At 49.7% G+C, this 23,200-nt stretch overlaps 1 protein-coding gene across 1 annotated transcript; it reads right to left on the minus strand.

Moving 5' to 3' along the window:
- Positions 1-1,084: 1,084 nt before the first annotated feature.
- On the minus strand, positions 1,085-5,644 carry LOC123103305 (CBS domain-containing protein CBSX1, chloroplastic). Its single transcript, XM_044524835.1, has 8 exons — positions 5,293-5,644; positions 4,753-4,840; positions 4,603-4,667; positions 3,915-3,963; positions 3,465-3,523; positions 1,728-1,843; positions 1,582-1,639; positions 1,085-1,504 (listed from the first exon to the last, which is right to left on the minus strand). Exons 1-8 carry the CDS (start codon positions 5,494-5,496, stop codon positions 1,433-1,435), a joined length of 711 nt encoding a protein of 236 aa, XP_044380770.1. The 5' UTR covers positions 5,497-5,644; the 3' UTR covers positions 1,085-1,432.
- Positions 5,645-23,200: the final 17,556 nt, after the last annotated feature.

Below are 23,200 nucleotides of genomic sequence, written 5' to 3' on the forward strand. Positions count from 1 at the left end.
CAATCTGGGGTGCATTGGGCTGGCCTATTTGGCAGCTTTACCGTCTGCCAGCAGACTGCATAGCCTGCCATGTGGCAGCTACCTGGGGCCATCTGGGCTGCCATATTTGTGCACTTTGCCGTCCACTGGCAGACGACAAAGATGAAGCACGTCGTTAACACCTTAACGACCCTAAGCTACCATTGTCGTAGCTTATTCAGTCGGACCTGTTGTCGTCTGCTGGCTGACAGTAAAGGCCTTTGCCGTCCGCCAGGCATGCCTTTGCCGTCAGCCATGGCAGACGGCAAAGTGCCTAATTCCTGTAGCGCATGGCTATCCAGTGTTACCAGCCTTTTTTGTTTATTTGGGCTTGATGAGATGTGCCCTCAACAGAACCTAGTATATTTGTTGTTGTGTGTGTGTGTGTTGTAGATTCGATTGTGGTACTTGGTGGTGTGTGGCGGTTTGCTTTATTTATAAAGCAGGGCCAAAGCCTTTTTGGTAAATAAGCAAAGGAGTTTTCAAGAATAAACATTAGTGCCTTTCATGGCATAAAGAAAAAAAAATTGACGCAGTGGATGGCTTTGACGCAGCCACAAAGTAGCGCCAATGGCGCAATCAAATAAGTAGACTTTGGCTTTGGGGATTTGGGATCTTTTTTCCCTTCCAAACAAGACCTAATTTTGTATTATAAACTCGCATTCTCTACATCTCCTTGCTTGCATGTATGAGTATGCCACCAAGCCATCTTTCTTGAAAAAGGAACAAGGAAAAACCATTTCAGTTCACTCAAGGGAGGTGATCAGAACTTATGAATATCTGTACAAGTAGATCTAAATCTCACAAAAGGTTAGCATAAAATTGAAATAACAGTAACTCATAAAAGGTTGCTCTTACTTCATTTCCCAACAGATAGATAACATCGCCCAACTTTCACAGCCTAACAGATTGTTTGGAACTTATACACCATAGTATGAATCATATGTTGGAAACTATATGCAAAATACATGGTGCAACCAAACCTTGTGTGATTAACATTATTTGCTACAGCCTCTTTGGTTGTAGGATGAAATCATTTTCTGGACAATTAGAAAGGGCCTCATCATGTCACAAAGCGTTGAATGCACTATATAAACCATTTTAATATGCTCAAGGCTCGTACAAGTCATCAAGAAAACAATATTAACCTCCATATGCCATGCTACTACTACCTAATATGGCGCGACAGCTGAGTATGCTGACCTCAAATGAATTGTAATTGTCCTCATGTAATACCTATATTCCATTTCTCTGCAACAGTACACTACTTATATTACATTGTAAACAACATTATATCCATCTATGCTCCAGGGAAAATCTGCTTCTGCGCTACCAGTCAATATTTCAATTCAGCTGAATTGCCGAATTGCCGCAGGTTCAACCCCAGTGGTGTCCATATAAAGAACCATCTAATTTAAGCACCTTCAGCTTTCTTCTTTATTTTGAGAGCAGCTCTGACGACATTCCCCCTTGTGATCATCCCAACCTAGTTCAGGATAGAAATTTCGTTTTAAGACACCGAGCTAAAGAGAGAAAAGGAGAGTCATAGATTCATCCACTCACCAAATTTCCCGTGCTATCAACAACAGGCAATCTGTGGTATTTGGTTTCAAGCAGCAACCTGTTGAACAATAAAAAGAACACCACTCTCAGTACTAATAAGTCAGTAGATTCAGCCCTGGGGATTCACACGGATTAGTTGAAAATACCTTGCAGCAGCGTCGAGGTTAGTAGTTTCACGCACCACAAGAGGTGAGGGAGTCATAACATCACCGATAACTTTGCCACTGGTTTTGCTCAAGAGTCTCTGGATCTCGCGAAATGTCTGCAGACAAGTGAGGAAGGAGTCTGTAAGTTACTGAACCGAGAACATTGAGTGGGAGCACACAATGAAAAATTAACTTATGTATCCCGGGGCCCTGGATTAATTGTAAAAATGGTCTCCAGCAAGGTGACCCACTATCCCCCTACCTATTCATAATCCTCGCCGATCTGCTACAGCGCTTAATCTTACAGGCATTCTCTCCCAACCAGCTCTGCCACCCGATCTACACTAATCGCCCTCCTACTGTGCTCCAGTACGCTGACGACACACTAATCATTGCCTTTGCCTCTTCGCAAGCCGCGAACACCCTCAAAGATATCCTAGACAAGTTCACCCTCGCTACTGGTCTTAACATCAACTTCCATAAAACTACCTTTGTTCCCATCAACACGGATACCATCACTAGCCAAAACATCGTCTCCACCTTCGGCTGTGACCTATCCTCCTTCCCCCAAATTTATCTCGGCCTACCCCTATCCCAAACGCGCCTGCCTTCCTCTACTTTTGAACCTATCATCCAACGTTTCCTAAAGTACCTCTCCGGTTGGGCGGCTAAACTACTCTCTCGCGGCGCTAGACTAACGCTTATCTCCTCTACTCTCGACACCCTTGCCAATCACTTCCTGTCCGTTTTTAGGCTACCCAAGAAGATCATCAAAAGGTTAGATGCTATCCATAGATCCTTCTTCTGGGCCGCTGACGAAACATGCTCGGGGGCCAAGTGCCTTATCGCTTGGAAAAATGTATGCACACCCAAAACTGCCGGGGGTCTAGGCATCAAAAGCCTGCTTCTCCAAAACAACCGCCTCATGAAATTTGCCTCCAAGCTTCTCCAAAAACAAGACTTACCTTGGGTTAACTGGTTTTTCCAACACTACTCTCTTGACTTCGAAAACAAACCTCACAACCCCTCATACCTACGGAGAATCATAAACGAACAGCTCCGCCCCCTCCACAAAATCCTTTGTCCTTACCAACAATGGCACCTCCACCTTCTTCTGGCTAGACGCTTGACTGCTCCCAACTCCGCTCGCAGACACCTACCCACACCTTTTCTCCCAGTGGCCTACTCGCTACTCTGAGGGACCGCCTAACAAATGTTGCTTCTATAAAGCTTGCGTCTGTTTTGTCTTTGTTTCAGTATGTTGCCACCAACGACGCGCCTGACGACACGTTCCTCACCCATGGCTCACCTTCTCTTCAATGTAACTGATGCTTTGAATGTTACATACTATGTAAGTTCATTATATTATAGGGACCTAATCCAGTAATGTCCCACATTCTTGAGTAGGGAAAACCAGCAACAATTTGCTCTACAACACGTTTAATTACACCAACAGTTTTCACGGGGTACAGTATAATATACTGTTCAATCAACAATATTATATAACTATTACCAAACATATTTTAATCCATTAAATGTGAAGGTGCTGAAACATTTGCTAGATCACTGTTTCTCAACATAGAAAGATAATAAATTCCCATCACAGAAAATTCCTGCCTTGCAAACCATAACTTCCCATCCCAACACATGGAAGTTATAAAACTCAACATATGAAAAGATATGCACACTTAGGAAATATAAAACATAAATCATCAATCAAGGTCTTACAGAATATACCTTCCAAGTGCTATCTACTTCAGGGAACATACTTGAATTTGTATCAGCCAGTCCACATCCTGAAACATGAGAATGTATTCAAATATTGACGGAACTAGTTGGTAAGATTCATTGTGTTGTAGATATAATCCCAGTACATCTGAGAGTGCTACAAAAGCACTGAAGTCTGGGAATGAATGTTCAAGTTTATCCGTGAATCTTAAAGCAGGAAACAAAAATTATGACCATAGCTGTTAGCATCGTTATGTTGTAGATATTATATCCCAGTTTTTCTAATTTTACCTAAAATCCAGGATTGGAAGATCATAAGACAGCGGCCATTATTTAAACCGCTCCTTTAAATTAAGATCCTAACGCATATGTGAATTGAATTTTACAGCTCACAAAATATGTTTTAATGTGATTATGATTTCTTTGCAAGAAAATGATTAAAAGTTCAAGATGGAATACCTGCCATTGAGTCCAAAGCTAATAGATCATAATCTGAGACAACGCCAACCTGCAGGTGGAAATAAAGTTGTGCAGTTGTGGCTGAGTATTTCATTACAGAAAAACTAGGGTGCAACCCAAACCAACAGAAAAAGGTCAAGAAGAAAGCATGTGAAAGTTAGCCAGTTCATCATTGCAATATAATGCTTCCTAGACATACCATGATACAGAACAACAAAAGGGCTCTTTCCTTTTTCCTTGGGAAGAACCTTTCTCTTAACCCTCTCTAAAAATCAAGAATCTAAAACAGTAGGAAGAGGATTGATTTGTCATGGCATATGAAATCCCACATGGATTGCTTAGAAAAGTTATTCTGATGCCGCACATCAATAATTACAGAGAATCAGAGAAGGAGAGAGAAAGAGCTTAGATACATCCAGACTATCAAAAGGAAATTTCCATGATCGGGTTAGAGCTCATATTTAACTTCCTCCAATATTTGTAGGAAACCCCTATTCTATGAAATTCTTTTGATGCAATCATTTGGTCCAAATGCATGGATAGGAAATTTTAGTTGGGATTGCAACACTCTATTTGCCGCCCAAAATCCTTTGTTCCGAAAAAGGTCTGGTATCTTCTGAGATTAGCTACGTCATAGAAAACATGGACTAGGAAACAAGAAGAGCGGTTAAATGTAAATGGCACTGACCAACTTCCAGTCGTCATCGATAACAGGGAAACCAGAGATCCTGTTCTGCACCAGCATCTCGAGCGCTGCACGCAAACCAAAGAACTAGTTAGCAATTTGGAAGCTGGTCAGTAAGCAGAAGAGAAGTACACAACTAAGAAGGGGCGACACCTTCATCAACCGGGGTTGACGCTTTGACGACATGGAGATCCTCCCTTTTCGTCATGAAGTCTCCAACAGTGTACACTCCGTTGTTATTCTGAGTAAGCAGGATGTAACACAAGCAAAATTAATTATTTGAGGCTGAACATGAACACTCAGCAGTAACAACATTTCGTTAAGTATTTGGGTAATGGAATTTGAGCTATCAGCCAAGTTGGTGGTGGAGTGGCGCAAGATCTGCCTCTTGGCTTATGTGGAGATATTGATTCCTCCACTCCACACAACAATTTGCTTCTGGGGAAACCCCAAGCATAGCAGATGATACATCATTTCTTTTCTTTCTGAGATGGCTCATTGCCTTATATTACTCAGAAATAATCCCAGCTGCTTTGTTGCTACAAAAGCAGGCTGGGTGCTTTACCAATTAAGGGGAGCACGAAAGCAAGCGAGCTAGTTGCTTAATCCGTGCACTACACGTAGAGCAGAAAAGCAAGGGACGCAAAATTGGCTTGCTGCAGAAGAGAAAAGGCGTGCGGACGCGGCGCTCACCCCGACGAGGCCGTTTCCAGAGGCCGGCGCCGGCGCTGGCGCGGCCGCCGCGGCGTACGCGCGGACGGACGCCCGCCGGCACCTGCTGGGCGCGGCGCCCCGCCGTGCCGCGCGCGCGGGCCGAGAAGGGACGAGGAGGAGGCGGCGGCCGGCGGCGAGGGACGCGTCGGCGGAGAGGAACAGCGTGGACGCGGCGGCCTCCATGGCGAGCGCGGGGGCAATCAGAGAGGATGGAGGGAGCGGGAGGGAGAGGCCACGATGATATTATGGCAGGAGAGAGGGAGGGAGACCGCCGATGGATGGGAGAAAGGATGGGCTTGCTTGGATTTTTATAGCGGGTCGGCGGGCGAGGGGGGAAGGGGAAGGGAGGCGTGTTGGTTTTACTTTTGCTCCCTCCGGCGGGCGGGGGCGGGGGCGGGGTGGGTGGGGTGGGGTGGATGGACGGAGACGGGAGTGAGGGGGACGGTCGCGGCGGGGCGTGTGGTTCTGCTCGGTTCTTTCTGGCGCGGGAGATTCACCGGCGGTCCGGCGTGCACCTGCACGTGATCGTTTACTTGTTTCTCGTTCGTTTCTGCCTGCGGTTTCTGGCCTTCTTCTCGCGGGCGTGATACCGATCGATGCACGGTGGACTATGCGAATCGGCGATGTGAATTCGGGAATTCGGAGGCAGCCGGTTGGTCTCCTCTACGACTCACTGAAACACGAACAGGCTGATAGCTGCCAACCGGGTCGATGTACGGTTCGAGTTCAACGAAGGGGGGAACAATGGAGTTCTAAAACATGTGTTCACCTTTCTTTGCATGGTGATACATGTCTCATTTATATATTATTACTCCATCTGTTCCTAAATATAAGTCTTTTTAGATATTTCAATAAATGACTGCATAGGGAGCAAAGTGAGTGAATCTACACTTTAAAATATGTCTACATACATCCGTATGTTGTAGTTTATTTGAAATGTCTAAAAAGACTTATATTTAGGAACAAAGGGAGCCAATCATATCTTTCACATATTGTTAACATCCTCGTGCATATCTGATGGTACTTGTAAAGAAACGAAGTAATTGAAAAGAACTTTTTTTTAACATTAGTACAGACAGAAGCGCTCATATATACGCGCATACACTCATCCCTATGAACGCACACACGCACACTTCACAGTCCCTCTAACCATCCAACCACAGGTTGGTTCACAAGAACTTCTTATTCGTTGATCATTGACTTGAGGTATTTATACAAGGATTCTCGTATGTTCGAGATGTCGGTTACAAGAGGAGACGTCTATACAAGGTCCCTGTTTGTAGGGATCAGGTGCCTTTACACAGAGAAGGTGTATGTGCTTCTGCATGGCACTTTGGGCACTAAATAACTGCTTAAGGCAGTTATAATCTAATTTTTTAACACTTCCTCTGCACAAAGTTGCTTCTGGTACAACTTCCATTCCTTGTATAGTCTTGAGAATCCTTTGATCTTGATCATAGTCGTATAGTAACTTTTTCAAAAACCCTATGGGAAAAATATGAGGATAATAGTGTTTGATATGTTGCTAAAACTCCTTTAAACCCAGTAGGAAAATAAGAAGAAAATGATGCAACATATAATGATATTGTCTCTTTTAACTCAATACGAGAAAACCCATAGACTTTAGAGGACAATAAATATATTGTATATATTTTCCTAAAAAACCCGGTGGAAAAAACAGAAAGTATGACATATGATCCCATGTTGATATTACCGCATTAAAACCTTCATGAGAACCTGTAAAGGAAACTCATGAAGAGAAAAAGAGTATAATATGATGCTTTGAACAGGAACAATTCAGGAAGATACTCCTCTTGAATCTTGCAAATTCTGAAGCCACCACATACCAATTCCATGAACATATTTATGACATGTATTAGTTGGTAGAAACCTGGTGAACAAATCAGTCACATGATTTGACTTGCAACATATGCAATATAGCGATATTGCTTATTACGTAACATGTTTGCATCCGGGCGACATAAGCAACATTATCTTTAAAATAATGGTTGGTGGATGTAGCCATGAGGTCTGTTTCAAAGACTTTCATGTATGGCTACCACACCTAGTAGGAACACAAAGCTTTGTCTACGATCTTGTTGGGAATCGTTGCATGGAAAACAAAAAAAGTCTACGCACACACCATGATCTATTCATAGAGATGCATAACAACGAGGGGGAGTGAGGGAGTCCTGAATTAGGGGGTGTCCGGATGGCCGGACTATACCTTCAGTCGGACTCCTGGACTATGAAGATACAAGATTGAAGACTCCGTCCCATGTCCGGAAGGGACTTTCCTTGGCGTGGAAGGCAAGCTTGGCGATACGGATATGTAGATCTCCTACCATTGTAACCGACTTGGTGTAACCCTAACCCTCTCCAGTGTCTATATAAACCGGAGGGTTTTAGTCCGTAGGACAACATATAGAACAATAATCATACCATAGGCTAGCTTCTAGGGTTTAGCCTCTCTGATCTCGTGGTAGATCTACTCTTGTACTACCCATATCATCAATATTAATCAAGCAGGACGTAGGGTTTTACCTCCATCAAGAGGGCCCGAACCTGGGTAAAACTTCGTGTCCATTGCCTCCTGTTACCATCCTGCCTAGACGCACAGTTCGGGACCCCCTACCCGAGATCCGCCGGTTTTGACACCGACATTGGTGCTTTCATTGAGAGTTCCTCTGTGTCGTCGTCATTAGGCTTGATGGCTCCTACGATCATCAATAGCGATGCAGTCCAGGGTGAGACCTTCCTCCCCGGACAGATCTTCGTCTTCGGCGGCTTCGCACTGCCGGCCAATTCACTTGGCCGTCTGGAGCAGATCGAAAGCTATGCCCCTGTCCGTCAGGTCAGATTTGGAAGTTTAAACTACACGGCTTACATCCGCGGGGACTTGATCCTCGACGGATTCGAGCCACTACCGAGCGCGCCGCACTGTCACGACGAGCATGATCTAGCTCTGCCGCCGAACAGTGCCCTGGAGGCCGCACCCGCATCGGCTTCGACCCTTAATTCGGAGCCAACTATGCCGATCGAGGATGTGTGGTTGGACGCCGCCTCGGGGGCTGCGATCCCAACGGCGGTCGAGCCGAACACCAGCCCCGCACTCCGCGATACTCATGACTCCAAGGAGCCGGACTCCTCTCCGGACTCTGAACCCTCAGCGCCCCTGCCGATCGAATACGATTGGGCACCGATCATGGAGTTTACTGCCGTGGACATCTTTCAGCACTCGCCTTTCAGCGATATTCTGAAAACACTAAAGTCTCTCTCTTTATCAGGAGAGCCCTGGCCGGACTACGGTCAGCAAGGTTGGGATACGAACGATGAAGAAATTCAAAGCCCACCCACCACCCACTTTGTAGCCACTGTCGACGATTTAACCGACATGCTCGACTTCGACTTCGAAGACATCGACGGTATGGACGCCGATGCAGGAGACGATGAAGACCAGTGCCTACTGGGCCCTGGAAAGCCACCTCGTCGTATGACATATACATGGTGGACACCCCAAAAGAAGGAGATGGCGATGGAACAACGGAGGATGACCCCTCCAAGAAATAGCCTAAGCGCCGGCGTCAGCGGCGCCGCTCAAAATCCCGCCAAAGCAAGTACGGTGACTCCAGCACGGGAGATAATAATACTCCGGAGAGCGCCGAAGAAAACCCCCTCCAGCAAGATTCAGCACAGGAGGATGGAGAAGCTAGCCCTCACGAGAGAGCGGCAGACAGAGAGGTGAAGGACGATAACTATATGCCTCCCTCCGAAGACGAGGCAAGCCTCGACGACGACGAATTCGTCGTGCCAGAGGATCCCGTCGAGCAAGAGCGTTTTCAACGCAGGCTTATGGCCACGGCAAGAAGCCTCAAGAAAAAACAGCAACATCTTAGAGCTGATCAAGATTTGCTAGTCGACAGATGGACTGAAGTCCTTGCGGCCAAAGAGCATAAACTCGAACGCCCCTCCAAGAGCTACCCAAAGCGTAGGTTGCTATCCCGATTAGAGGAGGAAGCACTTAAACCTACATCACTAGAACTTGATACGGCCAGCCGGCCACCTCGTGGCCGCGGCAGAGAGGCCTCTCGGCCCTCCACTCAAGCCGCACCCCGTACCAAGGCATGGGAAAATGCGCCTGACCTGCGAGATATGTTGGAGGACAAGGCAAGGCAAAGAAGATCGATCTACGGATCGCATGGGAGCCCCATGACTCGAGACGATAACCGTCACGCCGGACACAAATCCGGCAGGGCCGAACACAATAGACAAAGCTCATTGGAGCTACGTCGTGATATAGCCCAGTACAGAGGTGCCGCACACCCACTATGCTTCACAGACGAAGTAATGGATCATCAAATCCCCGAGGGTTTCAAACCCGTAAACATCGAATCATATGATGGCACAACAGATCCTGCGGTATGGATCGAGGATTATCTCCTTCATATCCATATGGCCCGCGGCGATGATCTCCACGCCATCAAATACCTCCCACTCAAGCTTAAAGGACCAGCTTGGCATTGGCTTAACAGCTTGCTAGCAGGATCAATCGGTTGTTGGGAGGACCTGGAAGCCGCATTCCTCGACAATTTCCAGGGAACTTACGTGCGACCCCCAGACGCAGATGACCTAAGCCACGTAATTCAGCAGCCAGATGAATCGGCCAGGCAATTCTGGACACAGTTCCTAACAAAGAAAAATCAAATAGTCGACTGTCCGGACGCTGAGGCCCTAGGAGCCTTCGAGCACAATATCCGTGACGAGTGGCTTGCCCGGCACCTTGGACAGGAAAAGCTGAAATCTATGGCAGCACTCACGACACTCATGACCCGCTTTTGCGCGGGAGAAGACAGCTGGCTTGCTCGTAGCAACAATATGACCAAGAACCCTGGTAATTCGGATACCAGGGACAGTAGTGGCAGGTCGCGTCGCAACAAGCAGAAGCGCCGCACTAACGGCGACAATGCTGAGGATACGACAGTTAATGCCGGATTCAGAGGCTATAAATCTGGTCAGCGGAAAAAGCCATTCAAAAGAAATCGTAGGGGCCCGTCCAGTTTGGACCGAATACTCGACCGCTTGTGCCAGATACATGGCACCCCCGAAAAGCCGGCCAATCACACCAACAGGGATTGTTGGGTGTTCAAGCAGGCAGGCAAGTTAAATGCCGAAAATACAGACAAGGGGCCGCATAGCGATGACGACGAGGAGCCCCAGCCGCCGAACAACAGTGGACATAATGGTTTTCCCCCACAAGTGCGGACGGTGAACATGATATACGCAACCCACATCCCCAAGAGGGAGCGGAAGCGCGCGTTAAGGGACGTATACGCGATAGAGCCAGTCGCCCCAAAGTTCAACCCATGGTCCTCCTGCCCGATCACCTTTGATCGAAGGGACCATCCCACTAGCACCCGTCATGGCGGATTCGCCGCATTGGTTCTAGACCCAATTATTGATGGATTTCATCTCACTAGAGTCCTGATGGACGGCGGCAGTAGCCTGAACCTGCTTTACCAGGATATAGTGCGGAAAATGGGCATAGATTCCTCGAGGATTAAGCCCACCAAAATGACCTTTAAAGGCGTAATACCAGGTGTAGAGGCCAACTGTACAGGCTCAGTCACACTTGAAGTGGTCTTCGGATCTCCAGATAATTTCCGAAGCGAGGAGCTAATCTTCGACATAGTCCCATTCCGCAGTGGCTATCACGCACTGCTCGAGCGAACCGCATTTGCCAAGTTCAATGCGGTACCGCACTACGCATACCTTAAGCTCAAGATGCCAGGCCCTCGAGGAGTAATTACGGTCAATGGAAACACCGAACACTCTCTCCGAACGGAGGAGCACATGGCGGCCCTTGCTGTGGAAGTACAAAGCAGCCTCTCCAGGCAGTTCTCCAGTCCGGCCATTAAACGTACGGACACCGTCAAGCGTGCCCGAAGTAACCTACAACAAGATCGCCTGGCATGTTCCGAGCAGGCGTAGCAATGCGGCCCCAACCCCAGCCCTCGCAAAAATGCGACACCAGTACTTCGCGTACATAACTACGCTCTAGAAATACCATGGGTGCAGGGGGAGGGGCACCATCACGGCACGCCCGAAACACAGCTTAAACCACACTAGGGGCTGCCGATTTTTTAATTTTCTCTTACTTTCAGGACTCCACTCTTCTGAAGGCCTGTTCGGCAGTTTAGTTGCCGCACAAACGATGCAAGAACCAGGGAAGCAGACAAGCCATGCCGCATTACGGAACTCCCAGGTGGTCTCTATCACGAGCAGTATACCTGTTTCGCTTACCGTTCCGCAGCCTGCCCCCGGAACGGACATGTTAAATAGTCCAACCTTTTGCTTATCGCATTATTTGTATCGTTCTGCTTTGATCGCAGCCCTTTTTAATAAACAATGCATAGCTTCTGTCTATTTTTGCATTACTCTTTTTTTATATATAAATATATGTTCCTTAACGACATGTTGCACCCATACACTTTGGTATGGCCAAAATACGCCAGGGGCTTTAGTACCCCTCAATATGGTGTGAGAAGTCCGAACACTTTAACAAGTGCAGCACCCCAAACTTATAGCATTATATGCATCGGCTCCGAATCATGTCTTGGGTCAATAGTTGGGTTTGCCCGGCTCCTATGTTTTGGTGCCTTACGTTCTGCTATATCGGCTAAGGTAGCACTAGGAGGACTACTGCGATTGTGCCCCAGTTGAGCTGGGTCGAGCACCTCAGTAGAGAAAGCTAAAACTAACTGTCATGATGAAGCGAGAGCTGGTCGCTGTTCGAGAGGTTCTTTGAGTCCTTAAAGACTTATGCCGCTTAGAGCAAGGAGTCGGCTCTGCCCGGCCAAGGCATGGATAGCGCCCTGAACTCGGTCTTTCGAATACCAGGGGCTTCGCTGAAATTTAAAATTATAGAATTCTATGGCTAAGTGAGAGTGTTCAAGCATTATAGTCCGATTGCCTTGTTCGTTGTGCTGAGCGCCTCCCTCGAAGGACCCAAACATGGGAAAAAGAACGCTCAGGTTTATCCCCGAACACCCCAGCACTAGCGGCACGGGGGCAGAAGCCGATGACTCGCCATCTCTCAGAATTGATAAACAGCCGCACAGAAGGTAATATTTTAAATTCCAACAGCATTGCTTAGCGCATATGAACAAGTTTTCAGCGCACATGACAAAACGAGTGAGTTTTACTCAAAAATTACATCCCTGGAACACTCATCCGCCATAAGGCAGGCACCCTTCAAAACATCCTTATAATAATTCTCGGGCTTGCGATGCTCCTTCCCCGGCGGTGGCCCATCCTTCACAAGCTTCTCAGCATCTAGCTTGCCCCAGTGCACCTTAGCACGGGCAAGGGCCCTACGGGCACCTTCAATGCAGATGGAGCGCTTGATGACTTTGAGCCTTGGACAGGCCCCCACCAGCCGCTGCACCAGCCCGAAATAGCTCCCAGGCAGAGCCTCTCCAGGCCACAGCCGAACTATGAGGCCCTTCATGGCCTGTTCGGCCGCCTTGTGGAGCTCAACTAGTTGCTTCAGCTGGTCGCTCAGGGGCACGGGGTGTCCGGCCTCAGCATACTGAGACCAGAACACCTTCTCCGTCGAGCTGCCCTCCTCGGCTCAATAGAATGCGGCGGCATCGGACACGCTACGGGCAAGATCTGCGAATGCTCCTGGAGAGCTCCGGATTAGGGTAAGTAACAAGTAACTTACGTTTACGTGTTTGCTTTGCATAAAGAATGCCTTACCCGCCGCTATCTTTTTCACCTCATCTAACTCCTGGAGGGTCTTCTGGGATTCGGCCTTGGCAGACTTGGCATTTTCAATAGCCACCGTGAGCTCGGACGCTCGCGTCTTTGAGTCAAGCTCCAAACTCTCATGTTTTTCCATGAGAGCCTGGAGCTCTTGCCGCACCTTGCCAACCTCGGCCTCATACTTCTCCTGCTCGGTGCGCTCCGTGGCCGCCCTCTTCTCGGCCTTGACTAGCGCTTGCTTAAGGGTCGCCACCTCAGACGTGGCCCCTACAATAGCCATGATGATCCTGTCATTTTTTTGCAATTGCACTTTATATATATATATATATATTTAAAACAAGGTATTTCTTACCTTCCTTCTCCTCGAGCTGCTTCTTGGCACGCCCGAGCTCTTGCTCGGACTACTCAAGGTTCTGCTTTAGCGTGTCCACTTCCGCAGTCAGTACGGCGGACGCCGGCAGAGAAGCCTGCATACGCATATTGACTCCTTTTTGTTAGACTCCTGCGAATTTCATTTTTGATCCTCTATTCGGCTTTTCTTCCCGAACGCCAAACAGAGCATCAGGGGCTACTATCTATGCGGTAATATTATTTACACATTTTTTTACTTACCTCAAAGCCTGTTAAAAGGCTAGTACAAGCTTCAGTCAGTCCGCTCTTGGCGGACTGAACCTTCTGAACCACCGCACTCATAATAGTGCGGTGCCCCTCGTCGATGGAGGCGCCTTTGAGCACCTCCAACAGATTGTCTGGCGCCTCCGGTTGGACGGGGCTCACCGGCACGGTGGGCTTGCTCCTCTTGGAAGGAGGTCGCCGCCGGACTCTGGAACCTTTGAAGGTTCCGGAGCGGTGTCCGGCCTAGGGCCGAACTTGGAGCCCTGGGGGGTTCTATCCCCTTCACTCCTGGGGTCCGGGAGGTCGCCTTGCGGCGCCTCCAGGACCACCTTCTCCCAGATTGGAACCTGTTGGGACAACACTTCGGTGTCGTCCGTAGGGCGGGGGGAGGAAGCCGTCGGAAGCAAATTCACATCCGACGAGTCCAGTGAACCGCTCGACGACGCGTCGAGCCGGTCTTTGGGTGGGCTGCATAAACATATTCGACATAAGGGAAAGCTGTGCAATAAAGGAATACTATGAATTACTATGGTATCCGGATACTTACGATTTAGCCAAGGGCTTGGCCCTGAGCGGCCACTCCTCTCTGTCGTTGTTGGCGTCGGTGGAGTAGTCCGGAGGAAGGGTTTTCCCCTTCTTGGACCCTTCGGCCTCCCCAGTTGGGGCGGCCTTCCTTTTCTTCCCTTCCCCCGCTGGAGGGGGAGGGGTCTCTTCTTCCTCCTCCTCATCTTCATGGGAGGAGTGCGTCTTTGAGTCGTCGGATGAGGGATCCGACACCTCCAGGCGCCGGGTGATGAAGCTATGAACCTAGGGTAGGGTCATGGACCTGCCCTAACTGCCCTACCCAAGGACATCTCTAGAAGAAATCACCTTTCAATCGACTTGAAGGTGTCCCACTCGACAGACTTGAAGACACTCGACCAAGAAGCATCACTCGACCGAGACCCAACCACTCGACGGCCAGGAGACCTAAAGGCGCCCCGCACGCTAATGGTCGGTCATTAAGTAACTTTTATGGTCATCATAGCACTTTATTACTAGCGTTACCAGAAACGCCCTGCCTTAATGTACATTGAACCCTTCGTAACGTGGGTTGGCCGGGTTCCTGGCGCACTTTATATAAGCCACCCCCTCCTCCGAGACAAGGGTTCGCACCTCTGTAACTCATACACACATAATCCAGTCGACCGCCTCCGGGCACCGAGACGTAGGGCTGTTACTTCCTCCGAGAAGGGCCTGAACTCGTAAACCTTGCGTCCTTACAACCTCTCCATAGCTAAGACCTCGCCTCTCCATACTTACCCCCCTACATCACTGTCAGAGTTAGAACCACGACAGTTGGCGCCCACCGTGGGGCTAGGAGTCTTAGCGCCTAGTTTGAGAAGTTGCGATTTTTTCCGATCTCCTTGATCATGGTTTCGGGCGGAGCTTTGGTGGAGGGCCGCGAGATCCGTCTCGGCGCGCTCACGTTCATCGCCGACGACTCCGCTTGGCTTCAGGAGGCTCCACTCGACGTCGACGCGCTCCCCGTCCGCGGGGCGACGCACTTTCGCGCATGCGTCCGTGGTGTCCTCCTGCGGCAGCCGTCGACCCAGTATCGGTCGGCTCCCGTGGCATCTCCCCGCCCTGTTTCTCGCCGGCGCAAGCGCTCCGGTCGGTCGAGGCTTCAGAGGTGGGTGAGGCATGCGGTGGCCCGCCAGTCGGCCACCCCACAAGTCGCGGCAATCGAGCCCGACGAATCCCTCTACGGCCTGTTCGACCTGTCGACTGGCTCCGCAGAGACTGCATCCGAATGCGACAGCAGTGACCCAGCTGCAGAGGTTCTGGTGATCGATGGGCCACACAGTCCTCCCGGTTTCCCCCGCGCTGACGGAGGCGCGGATGGGGGCGACCCGTCGCGTCCTCACGAGGAGTATCTCCCCGAGCCTCTCACGTCGTTGCAGCGGGAGGAACTTCGCCGCCGGAACATGGATGCACTCCACACTCCTATCGTTGGAGAAACCCCCGAGGCCCGAGCCTTAGAGGACGCGCGCTTGGCTAACTTGGCCGAGCGCACTCGACTGGAGAATCTCCAGCGAATACTCGACGGGCGAGCGCGTCAACGGGCTCCAGAATCCAGTCGACGTCAACTCTTTCCGCCCCCGCAGGTATATCGTACTCCGATTCAGAATTTGGCGGCTGCGGCCCGTATAGCAGAGTCGATTCAGCCCTCCCAGTCAGAGGCTGGCAGAGGCTTGTTGCAAATCAGAGCGTTGCTCCGGGCAGCGGGAGACCAGAATTCCGCTGTTTCTCAGTCGCGGAACAGGATCCACAGTCGATCCGTTGCAGCAGATACAGTCCAGTCGGCTCACAGCCCAAGATCGCCTCCGAGGCGTGAGGGACGTGGAGACCGGCATGATCAGTACAGAAGGAATGAGCAGTATGATCACCGATTCGATCGTGATGATCAACGTCGAGTGCCAACCCCTCCCCCGAGGAGTGGATCATATGTGCCTCGACAGCAGGTGGACAGACGCCCTCATAGTGTTGGGCGGGGGATTCCAGTCGACCCCAGGGAACCAGGCTTTGATGCGAGATCCATTCTCGTTCAAGGTTTGGTCGACAGGAATAGAGGTCACCGAGAAGGCCACGACAGAGATGCGCCTACCAGTAGCAGAGTACATGTTTCAGGGCCGGAGTGTTTCAGTCGAGCCATCAGAGCCGCTGTAATTCCTCCCAACTTCAGGTTGGCGACTGGAGTTAGTAAGTTCACCAGTGAGTCCAAGCCCGATACTTGGCTCGAAGATTACCGAGTGGCTGTCCAAATTGGCGGTGGGAACGATGAGGTAGCCATGAAGCACCTGCCTCTCATGTTAGAAGGCTCGGCCAGAGCGTGGCTGAATCAGTTAGCACCCAGCAGCACTTACACTTGGGAGGATCTCTCCCGAGTGTTTGTCACCACATTTGAAGGAACATGCAAGCGACCTGCAGGCCTTACGAAATTGCGGTCTTGAGTGCAGAAACCGAATGAAACTCTGAGGGATTACATCCAGAGGTGGATCACATTGCATCACACAGTTGAAAATGTACCAGATCATCAAGCAGTTTGTGCCTTTAAAGAAGGCGTTAAGTACAGAGAATTGAATCTGAAGTTCGGTCGAACCGGAGAGATGTCTCTGAATCGGATGATGGAGATTGCCACCAAATACGCTAATGGTGAAGATGAGGATCGACTCCGGAGTGGCAAGCATAAAGCAGTCGCCCAGGAAACCGGAGGAAATTCCAGTTGGAAACAGAAGCGGAAAGCCGAGCCAGCCGCTCCTGGGGAGGCCCTGGCCGTAACCCAGGGAAAATTTAAGGGAAAACCCAAAGGACCTTGGAACCCCAAGAAAGTTAAAGACCAAGATGGAAATGATGTTTTGGATCTACCGTGTCACATCCACACCAAGAAGGATGAAGAGGGTAAACTCATTTACCCAAAGCATACCACTCGACAGTGTCGGCTTCTGATCCAGCAGTTTCAGGGCAAGCAGTCCAAAGATAAGGAAAAGGAGTCGGACAAAGTTGAGGACAAGGAAGATAGTGACGATGGGTACCCCAGGTCAATTCCACCCTGATGATTTTTGCTGATGTTGAGAGCAAAAGTCGACTGAAGGTTATTAATCGTGAGGTGAATATGGTTGCTCCGGAAACACCCAATTATATGAAGTGGTCCCAGACTGCCATCACATTCGACCAGTCTGATCACCCTACGCACATTGCCACCCCTGGGAGGCAAGCTCTGGTGGTCGACCCAGTTGTCGAAGGCACTCGACTGACCAAAGTCCTGATGGATGGAGGCAGCGGTTTGAACATACTGTATGCAGAAACATTGAAAGGGATGGGCATTCCGATGTCCAGGCTCAGCACCAGTAACATGAGTTTCCATGGAGTCATTCCTGGGAAGAAAGCCGAGTCACTCGGCCAAATTGCTCTTGATGTGGTTTTCGGTGATTCCAAGAATTACCGCAAGGAAAAGTTGACATTCGAAGTTGTGGATTTCCAAAGTGCTTATCACGCTATTTTGGGCAGGCCAGCTTATGCACGCTTCATGGCTCGACCATGTTATGTGTATCTCAAATTGAAGATGCCTGGTCCCAAAGGTGTGATCACTGTTACAGGCAATCGGAAGAAAGCAGAAGAGTGTTTTCAGAAAGGCTCAAAGATTGCTGACGCTCAGATGGCGGTGGTCGAGCTGCAAGAGTATCAGAAGACTGCAGATCCGAGTGAGTTGCTACGAGCTAAGAAGCCTGCTTCAGAATCAGCTTTTCAGTCGTCCGGTGAAACGAAGGCAGTTCACATTCACCCGACCGATCCAAACGCTGCTCCGACTCACATCTCAACGACGGTCGACTCCAAATAGGAAGAAGCGCTCATCCAGTTCCTCCGTGAGAACTGGGACATCTTCGCATGGAAGCCTGCTGACATGCCTGGAGTTCCCAGGGGGCTGGCTGAGCACCGCGTACGAGTCGACCCAAAATTTAAACCTGTGAAAGAACATCTTCGATGGTCCGCCGTCCAGAAGAGGAAGGCCATTGGCGAGGAGGTGGCTCGGCTCTTAGCAGCGGAGTTCATCCGAGAAATTTACCACTCCGAGTGGCTCGCCAATGTTGTCATGGTACCCAAGAAGGACAAGTCACTTCGCATGTGCATCGATTTCAAGCATATCAATCGGGCCTGCCCAAAAGATCATTTTCCTCTCCCCCGCATCGACCAGATAGTCGACTCGACTGCGGGATGTGAGCGTTTGTCTTTCCTAGACGCCTATTCCGGGTACCATCAGATCCGTCTGTACGGGCCCGACGAGATCAAAACAGCTTTCATCACTCCATTCGGGTGCTTCTGTTATGTCACCATGCCGTTCGGCCTCAAGAATGCCGGAGCCACGTTCATGAGGATGATTCAGAAGTGTTTGCTCACTCAAGTCAGTCGGAATGTGGAGGCATACATGGATGATATTGTGGTCAAGTCACGGAAGGGTTCCGACCTGCTGACTGACCTTGCTGAAACCTTTGCCAACCTCGGGAGGTATGATATCAAGCTCAATCCGTCAAAGTGCACGTTCGGAGTTCCAGGTGGGAAGTTACTCGGTTTTCTCGTTTCCGAACGGGGAATCGACGCCAATCCTGAAAAAATTGGTACTATACTCCGGATGAAACGTCCTGTGCGTGTGCATGACGTCCAGAAGCTTACAGGATGCTTGGCCGCTTTAAGTCGATTCATCTCTCGCCTCGGTGAAAAGGCATTGCCTCTTTACCGACTGATGAAGAAGTCCGACAAGTTCGAGTGGACTCCAGAAGCTGATGCAGCGTTTACAGAGCTCAAAGCTCTGCTCTCCACCCAGCCGGTGCTTGCTGCCCCAATCAGCAAGGAGCCTTTGCTGATTTACATTGCAGCCACAGGACAAGTTGTCAGTACAGTACTTACGGTCGAGCGGGAAGAAGAAGGAAAGGCCTTCAAAGTTCAGCGCCCAGTATATTATGTTTCTGAAGTTTTGACTCCTTCAAAGCAAAGATATCCTCATTACCAGAAGCTTGTATATGGGATTTATATGACCACGAAGAAGGTTGCACATTACTTCTCTGATCATTCCATTACAGTCGTCAGCGACGCTCCACTATCAGAGATTTTGCACAACAGAGATGCAACTGGTCGAGTGGCCAAATGGGCGATTGAACTTCTTCCCCTAGATATCAAGTTTGAGGCAAAGAAAGCTATCAAGTCCCAAGCAATTGCAGATTTCGTCGCCGAGTGGATCGAACAGCAACTTCCGACTCAAGTTCACTCGGAGCACTGGACCATGTTCTTCGATGGATCTAAGATGCTGAATGGTTCCGGTGCTGGGGTAGTATTGGTTTCCCCCCGAGGAGATAAGCTCAGATATGTTCTCCAGATTCACTTCGATTCCTCCAATAACGAAGCAGAATATGAAGCACTTTTGTATGGGTTGCGCATGGCCATTTCACTCGGCGTCCGTCGCCTCATGGTCTATGGCGACTCAGATTTGGTGGTTAATCAGGTGATGAAAGAATGGGACGTCAGAAGTCCAGCTATGACTGGTTATTGCAATGCAGTGAGAAAGTTAGAGAAGAAATTCGAGGGGTTAGAGCTTCATCACATCCCCCGACTGAAAAATCAAGCGGCTGATGATTTGGCAAAGATAGGCTCCAAGAGAGAAGCCATCCCCAGCAATGTGTTTTTGGAACACATCCACTCGCCATCAGTCCAAGAAGATCCTTTTACAGATGAAGCCCCGCAGCCAAAGAGTGCCACAGATCCGACTGAAGTTGAAATTCCGGCAGTGGTCGACCTAATCATGGAAGTTTTGGCAATCACCCCTGACTGGACGATACCGTACATCGCGTATATCCTGAGAAAGGAACTCCCGGAGGACGAAGAAGAGGCTCGACAGATCGTCCGTCGATCCAAGGCCTTTACAGTCATAAAGGGACAGTTGTATAGAGAAAGCGCGACTGGAGTCGGTCAGAAGTGTATAACACCAGAAGAAGGTCAGATGATCCTTGATGATATCCACTCGGGGACCTGTGGTCATCATGCGTCCTCTCGGACCATTGTGGCTAAAGCATACCGAGCGGGATTTTACTGGCCAAGAGCGAATGAAATGGCAAAAGAGATAGTCGACAAGTGTGAAGGGTGCCAGTTCTACTCCAACATGTCGCACAAGCCTGCATCAGCCCTGAAGACCATTCCACTCATCTGGCCCTTCTGTTTGGGGACTGGACATGGTTGGCCCATTGAGAACAGGCAGGAGCGGTTTCACACATGTGCTTGTGGCAGTTGACAAGTTTACCAAATGGATTGAAGCTAAGCCTATCAAGAATCTTGATGCTTGCACTGCTACCAGTTTCGTCAGAGAGTTAACATTCAGATATGGAGTCCCGCATAGCATCATCACTGACAATGGGTCAAACTTTGATTCAGACAAGTTCAGAGCTTTTTGCGCCTCTCAAGGCACACGAGTCGACTACGCATCGGTCGCCCGCCCCCAGTCGAATGGACATGCAGAAAGGGCAAATGGTCTGATTCTCAAAGGACTAAAGCCTCGGCTGATGCGTGATCTCAAGAACGCGACAGGCGTTTGGGTCGACGAGCTTCCATCGGTTCTGTGGGGATTGAGGACTACCCCGAATCAGTCGACTGGAAGAATTCCGTTCTTTCTGGTTTATGGAGCGGAAGCAGTCCTGCCGAGTGATCTACTTCACAATGCACCCCGAGTCGAGCTTTATACCGAAGATGAAGCAGAACAAGCCCGGCAAGACGCAGTCGACCTCCTGGAAGAAGAAAGAGAAATGGCTATGATCCGATCGACCATTTATCAGCAAGACTTGCGTCGATTCCATGCCAGAAATGTGAAGAGTCGAGCCTTCCAAGAAGGAGGTTTGGTCCTCCGAGTGGATCAACAGAAACCACACAAGCTCGCTCCTACTTGGGAAGGTCCCTTCATCGTCACCAGAGTCCTCCACAATGGAGCGTATCACCTTTACAATGTTGATCGCCAGATCGATGAGCCACGAGCTTGGGATGCAGAACTGCTCCACCCCTTTCACACTTGGATTCTCACTTGGATGAGATGTAATAAGAAAAACTTCTGTAGTCTGTTTATCAAAGACAAGAGTGTTACAAATCTTCCTATAATTGTTGTTGCTTTTGCTTGCGTGTGAAATCCCCCAGTGGGTGGCTTAGCTGCGAATCCGTTTCGCCTAAGTTTGTAAAAATCCTACCGAGTGGCGAGCCAGACTCCCACTCAGAGGCTTAGCTGCAGCCCAGTGCTCGCCTAAGTGTTTAAAAATCCTACCGAGTGGAGAGCAGACCTCCCACTCGGAGGCTTAGCTGCAGTCCAGTACTCGCCTAAGTTTGGAAAAAATCCTACCGAGTGGAGAGCAGACCTCCCACTCGGAGGCTTAGCTGCAGTCCAGTACTCGCCTAAGTTTGAAAGAAATCCTACCGAGTGGAGAGCAGACCTCCCACTCGGGGGCTTAGCTGCAGTCCAGTACTCGCCTAAGTGTTTAAAAATCCTACCGAGTGGAGAGCAGACCTCCCACTTGGGGGCTTAGCTGTAGTCCAGTACTCGCCTAAGTTTGGGAAAAATCCTACCGAGTGGAGAGCAGACCTCCCACTCAGAGGCTTAGCTGCAGTCCAGTACTCGCCTAAGTTTGAAAAAAATCCTACCGAGTGGAGAGCAGACCTCCCACTCGGAGGCTTAGCTGCAGCCTAGTGCTCGCCTAAGTGTTTAAAAATCCTACCGAGTGGCGAGCCAGACTCCCACTTGGAGGCTTAGCTGCAGCCCAATGCTCGCCTAAGTGTTTAAAAATCCTACCGAGTGGCGAGCCAGACTCCCACTCAGAGGCTTAGCTGCAACCCAGTGCTCGCCTAAGTGTTTAAAAATCCTACCGAGTGGCGAGCCAGACTCCCACTCGGAGGCTTAGCTGCAGCCCAGTGCTCGCCTAAGTGTTTAAAAATCCTACCGAGTGGCGAACCAGACTCCCACTCGGAGGCTTAGCTGCAGCCCAGTGCTCGCCTAAGTGTTTAAAAATCCTACCGAGTGGCGAGCCAGACTCCCACTCGGAGGCTTAGCTGCAGCCCAGTGCTTGCCTAAGTGTTTAAAAATCCTACTGAGTGGCGAGCCAGACTCCCACTCGGAGGCTTAGCTGCAGCCCAGTGCTCGCCTAAGTGTTTAAAAATCCTACCGAGTGGTGAACCAGACTCCCACTCGGAGGCTTAGCTGCAGCCCAGTGCTCGCCTAAGTGTTTAAAAATCCTACCGAGTGGTGAACCAGACTCCCACTCGGAGGTTTAGCTGCAGCCCAGTGCTCACCTAAGTGTTTAAAAATCCTACCAAGTGGCGAGCCAGACTCCCACTCGGAGGCTTAGCTGCAGCCCAGTGCTCGCCTAAGTGTTTAAAATCCTATCGAGTGGAGAGCAGACCTCCCACTCGGGGGCTTAGCTGCAGTCCGGTACTCACCTAAGTTTTTAAAAATTCTACCGAGTGGAGAGCAGACCTTCCACTCGGGGGCTTAGCTGCAGCCCAGTGCTCGCCTAAGTACGGAAAACATCCCAACCCGCAAGGACGACGAGGTGCAAATCGACTGCTACCTTCTCCTTCGGAGCTACACCACAAATACAAAGTTATTTCGAGTGAAGAACAAGTTCCACTCGACAGATAATTCATGAAGATATTCAACGATAAATCAAGTTCAGATAAGATCCAAAGGTTCGAGACCACAGATCGAAGTACTCGGGCATGCAGCCCGAAAAAGTTTAACGGTTACAAAAACCACTCGGCATTCCGAGGCAAATTTAAGGTGGGACATAAGAGTTTGTTCACTCCGCGGGAGGAGGGCTGGCAGGCTCGATGAACTCATCCAGGTCGACGCCGTCGGCTATCCGAGTGGCTGCAGCGATGAAAGTCTCCATAAAGGTTCGGAAGTCATGCTTCTGGGTGTTGGCGACCTTGATTGCTGCCAGCTTGT

This window comes from Triticum aestivum, chromosome 5A (genome assembly GCF_018294505.1).
Source record: "Triticum aestivum cultivar Chinese Spring chromosome 5A, IWGSC CS RefSeq v2.1, whole genome shotgun sequence".
NCBI lineage: Eukaryota > Viridiplantae > Streptophyta > Magnoliopsida > Poales > Poaceae > Triticum > Triticum aestivum.

Bases quoted from the DNA above. Each gene is read 5' to 3' on its own strand.
- LOC123103305 (XM_044524835.1), bottom strand. From the start codon at position 5,496: ATGGAGGCCGCCGCGTCCACGCTGTTCCTCTCCGCCGACGCGTCCCTC. The intron at 3,964-4,602 runs GTCAGTGCCATT...TTCCACCTGCAG, and splicing joins TCGATGACGACTGGAAGTTG to GTTGGCGTTGTCTCAGATTA. The intron at 1,640-1,727 runs GTATTTTCAACT...ATTGTTCAACAG, and splicing joins AACCTCGACGCTGCTGCAAG to GTTGCTGCTTGAAACCAAAT.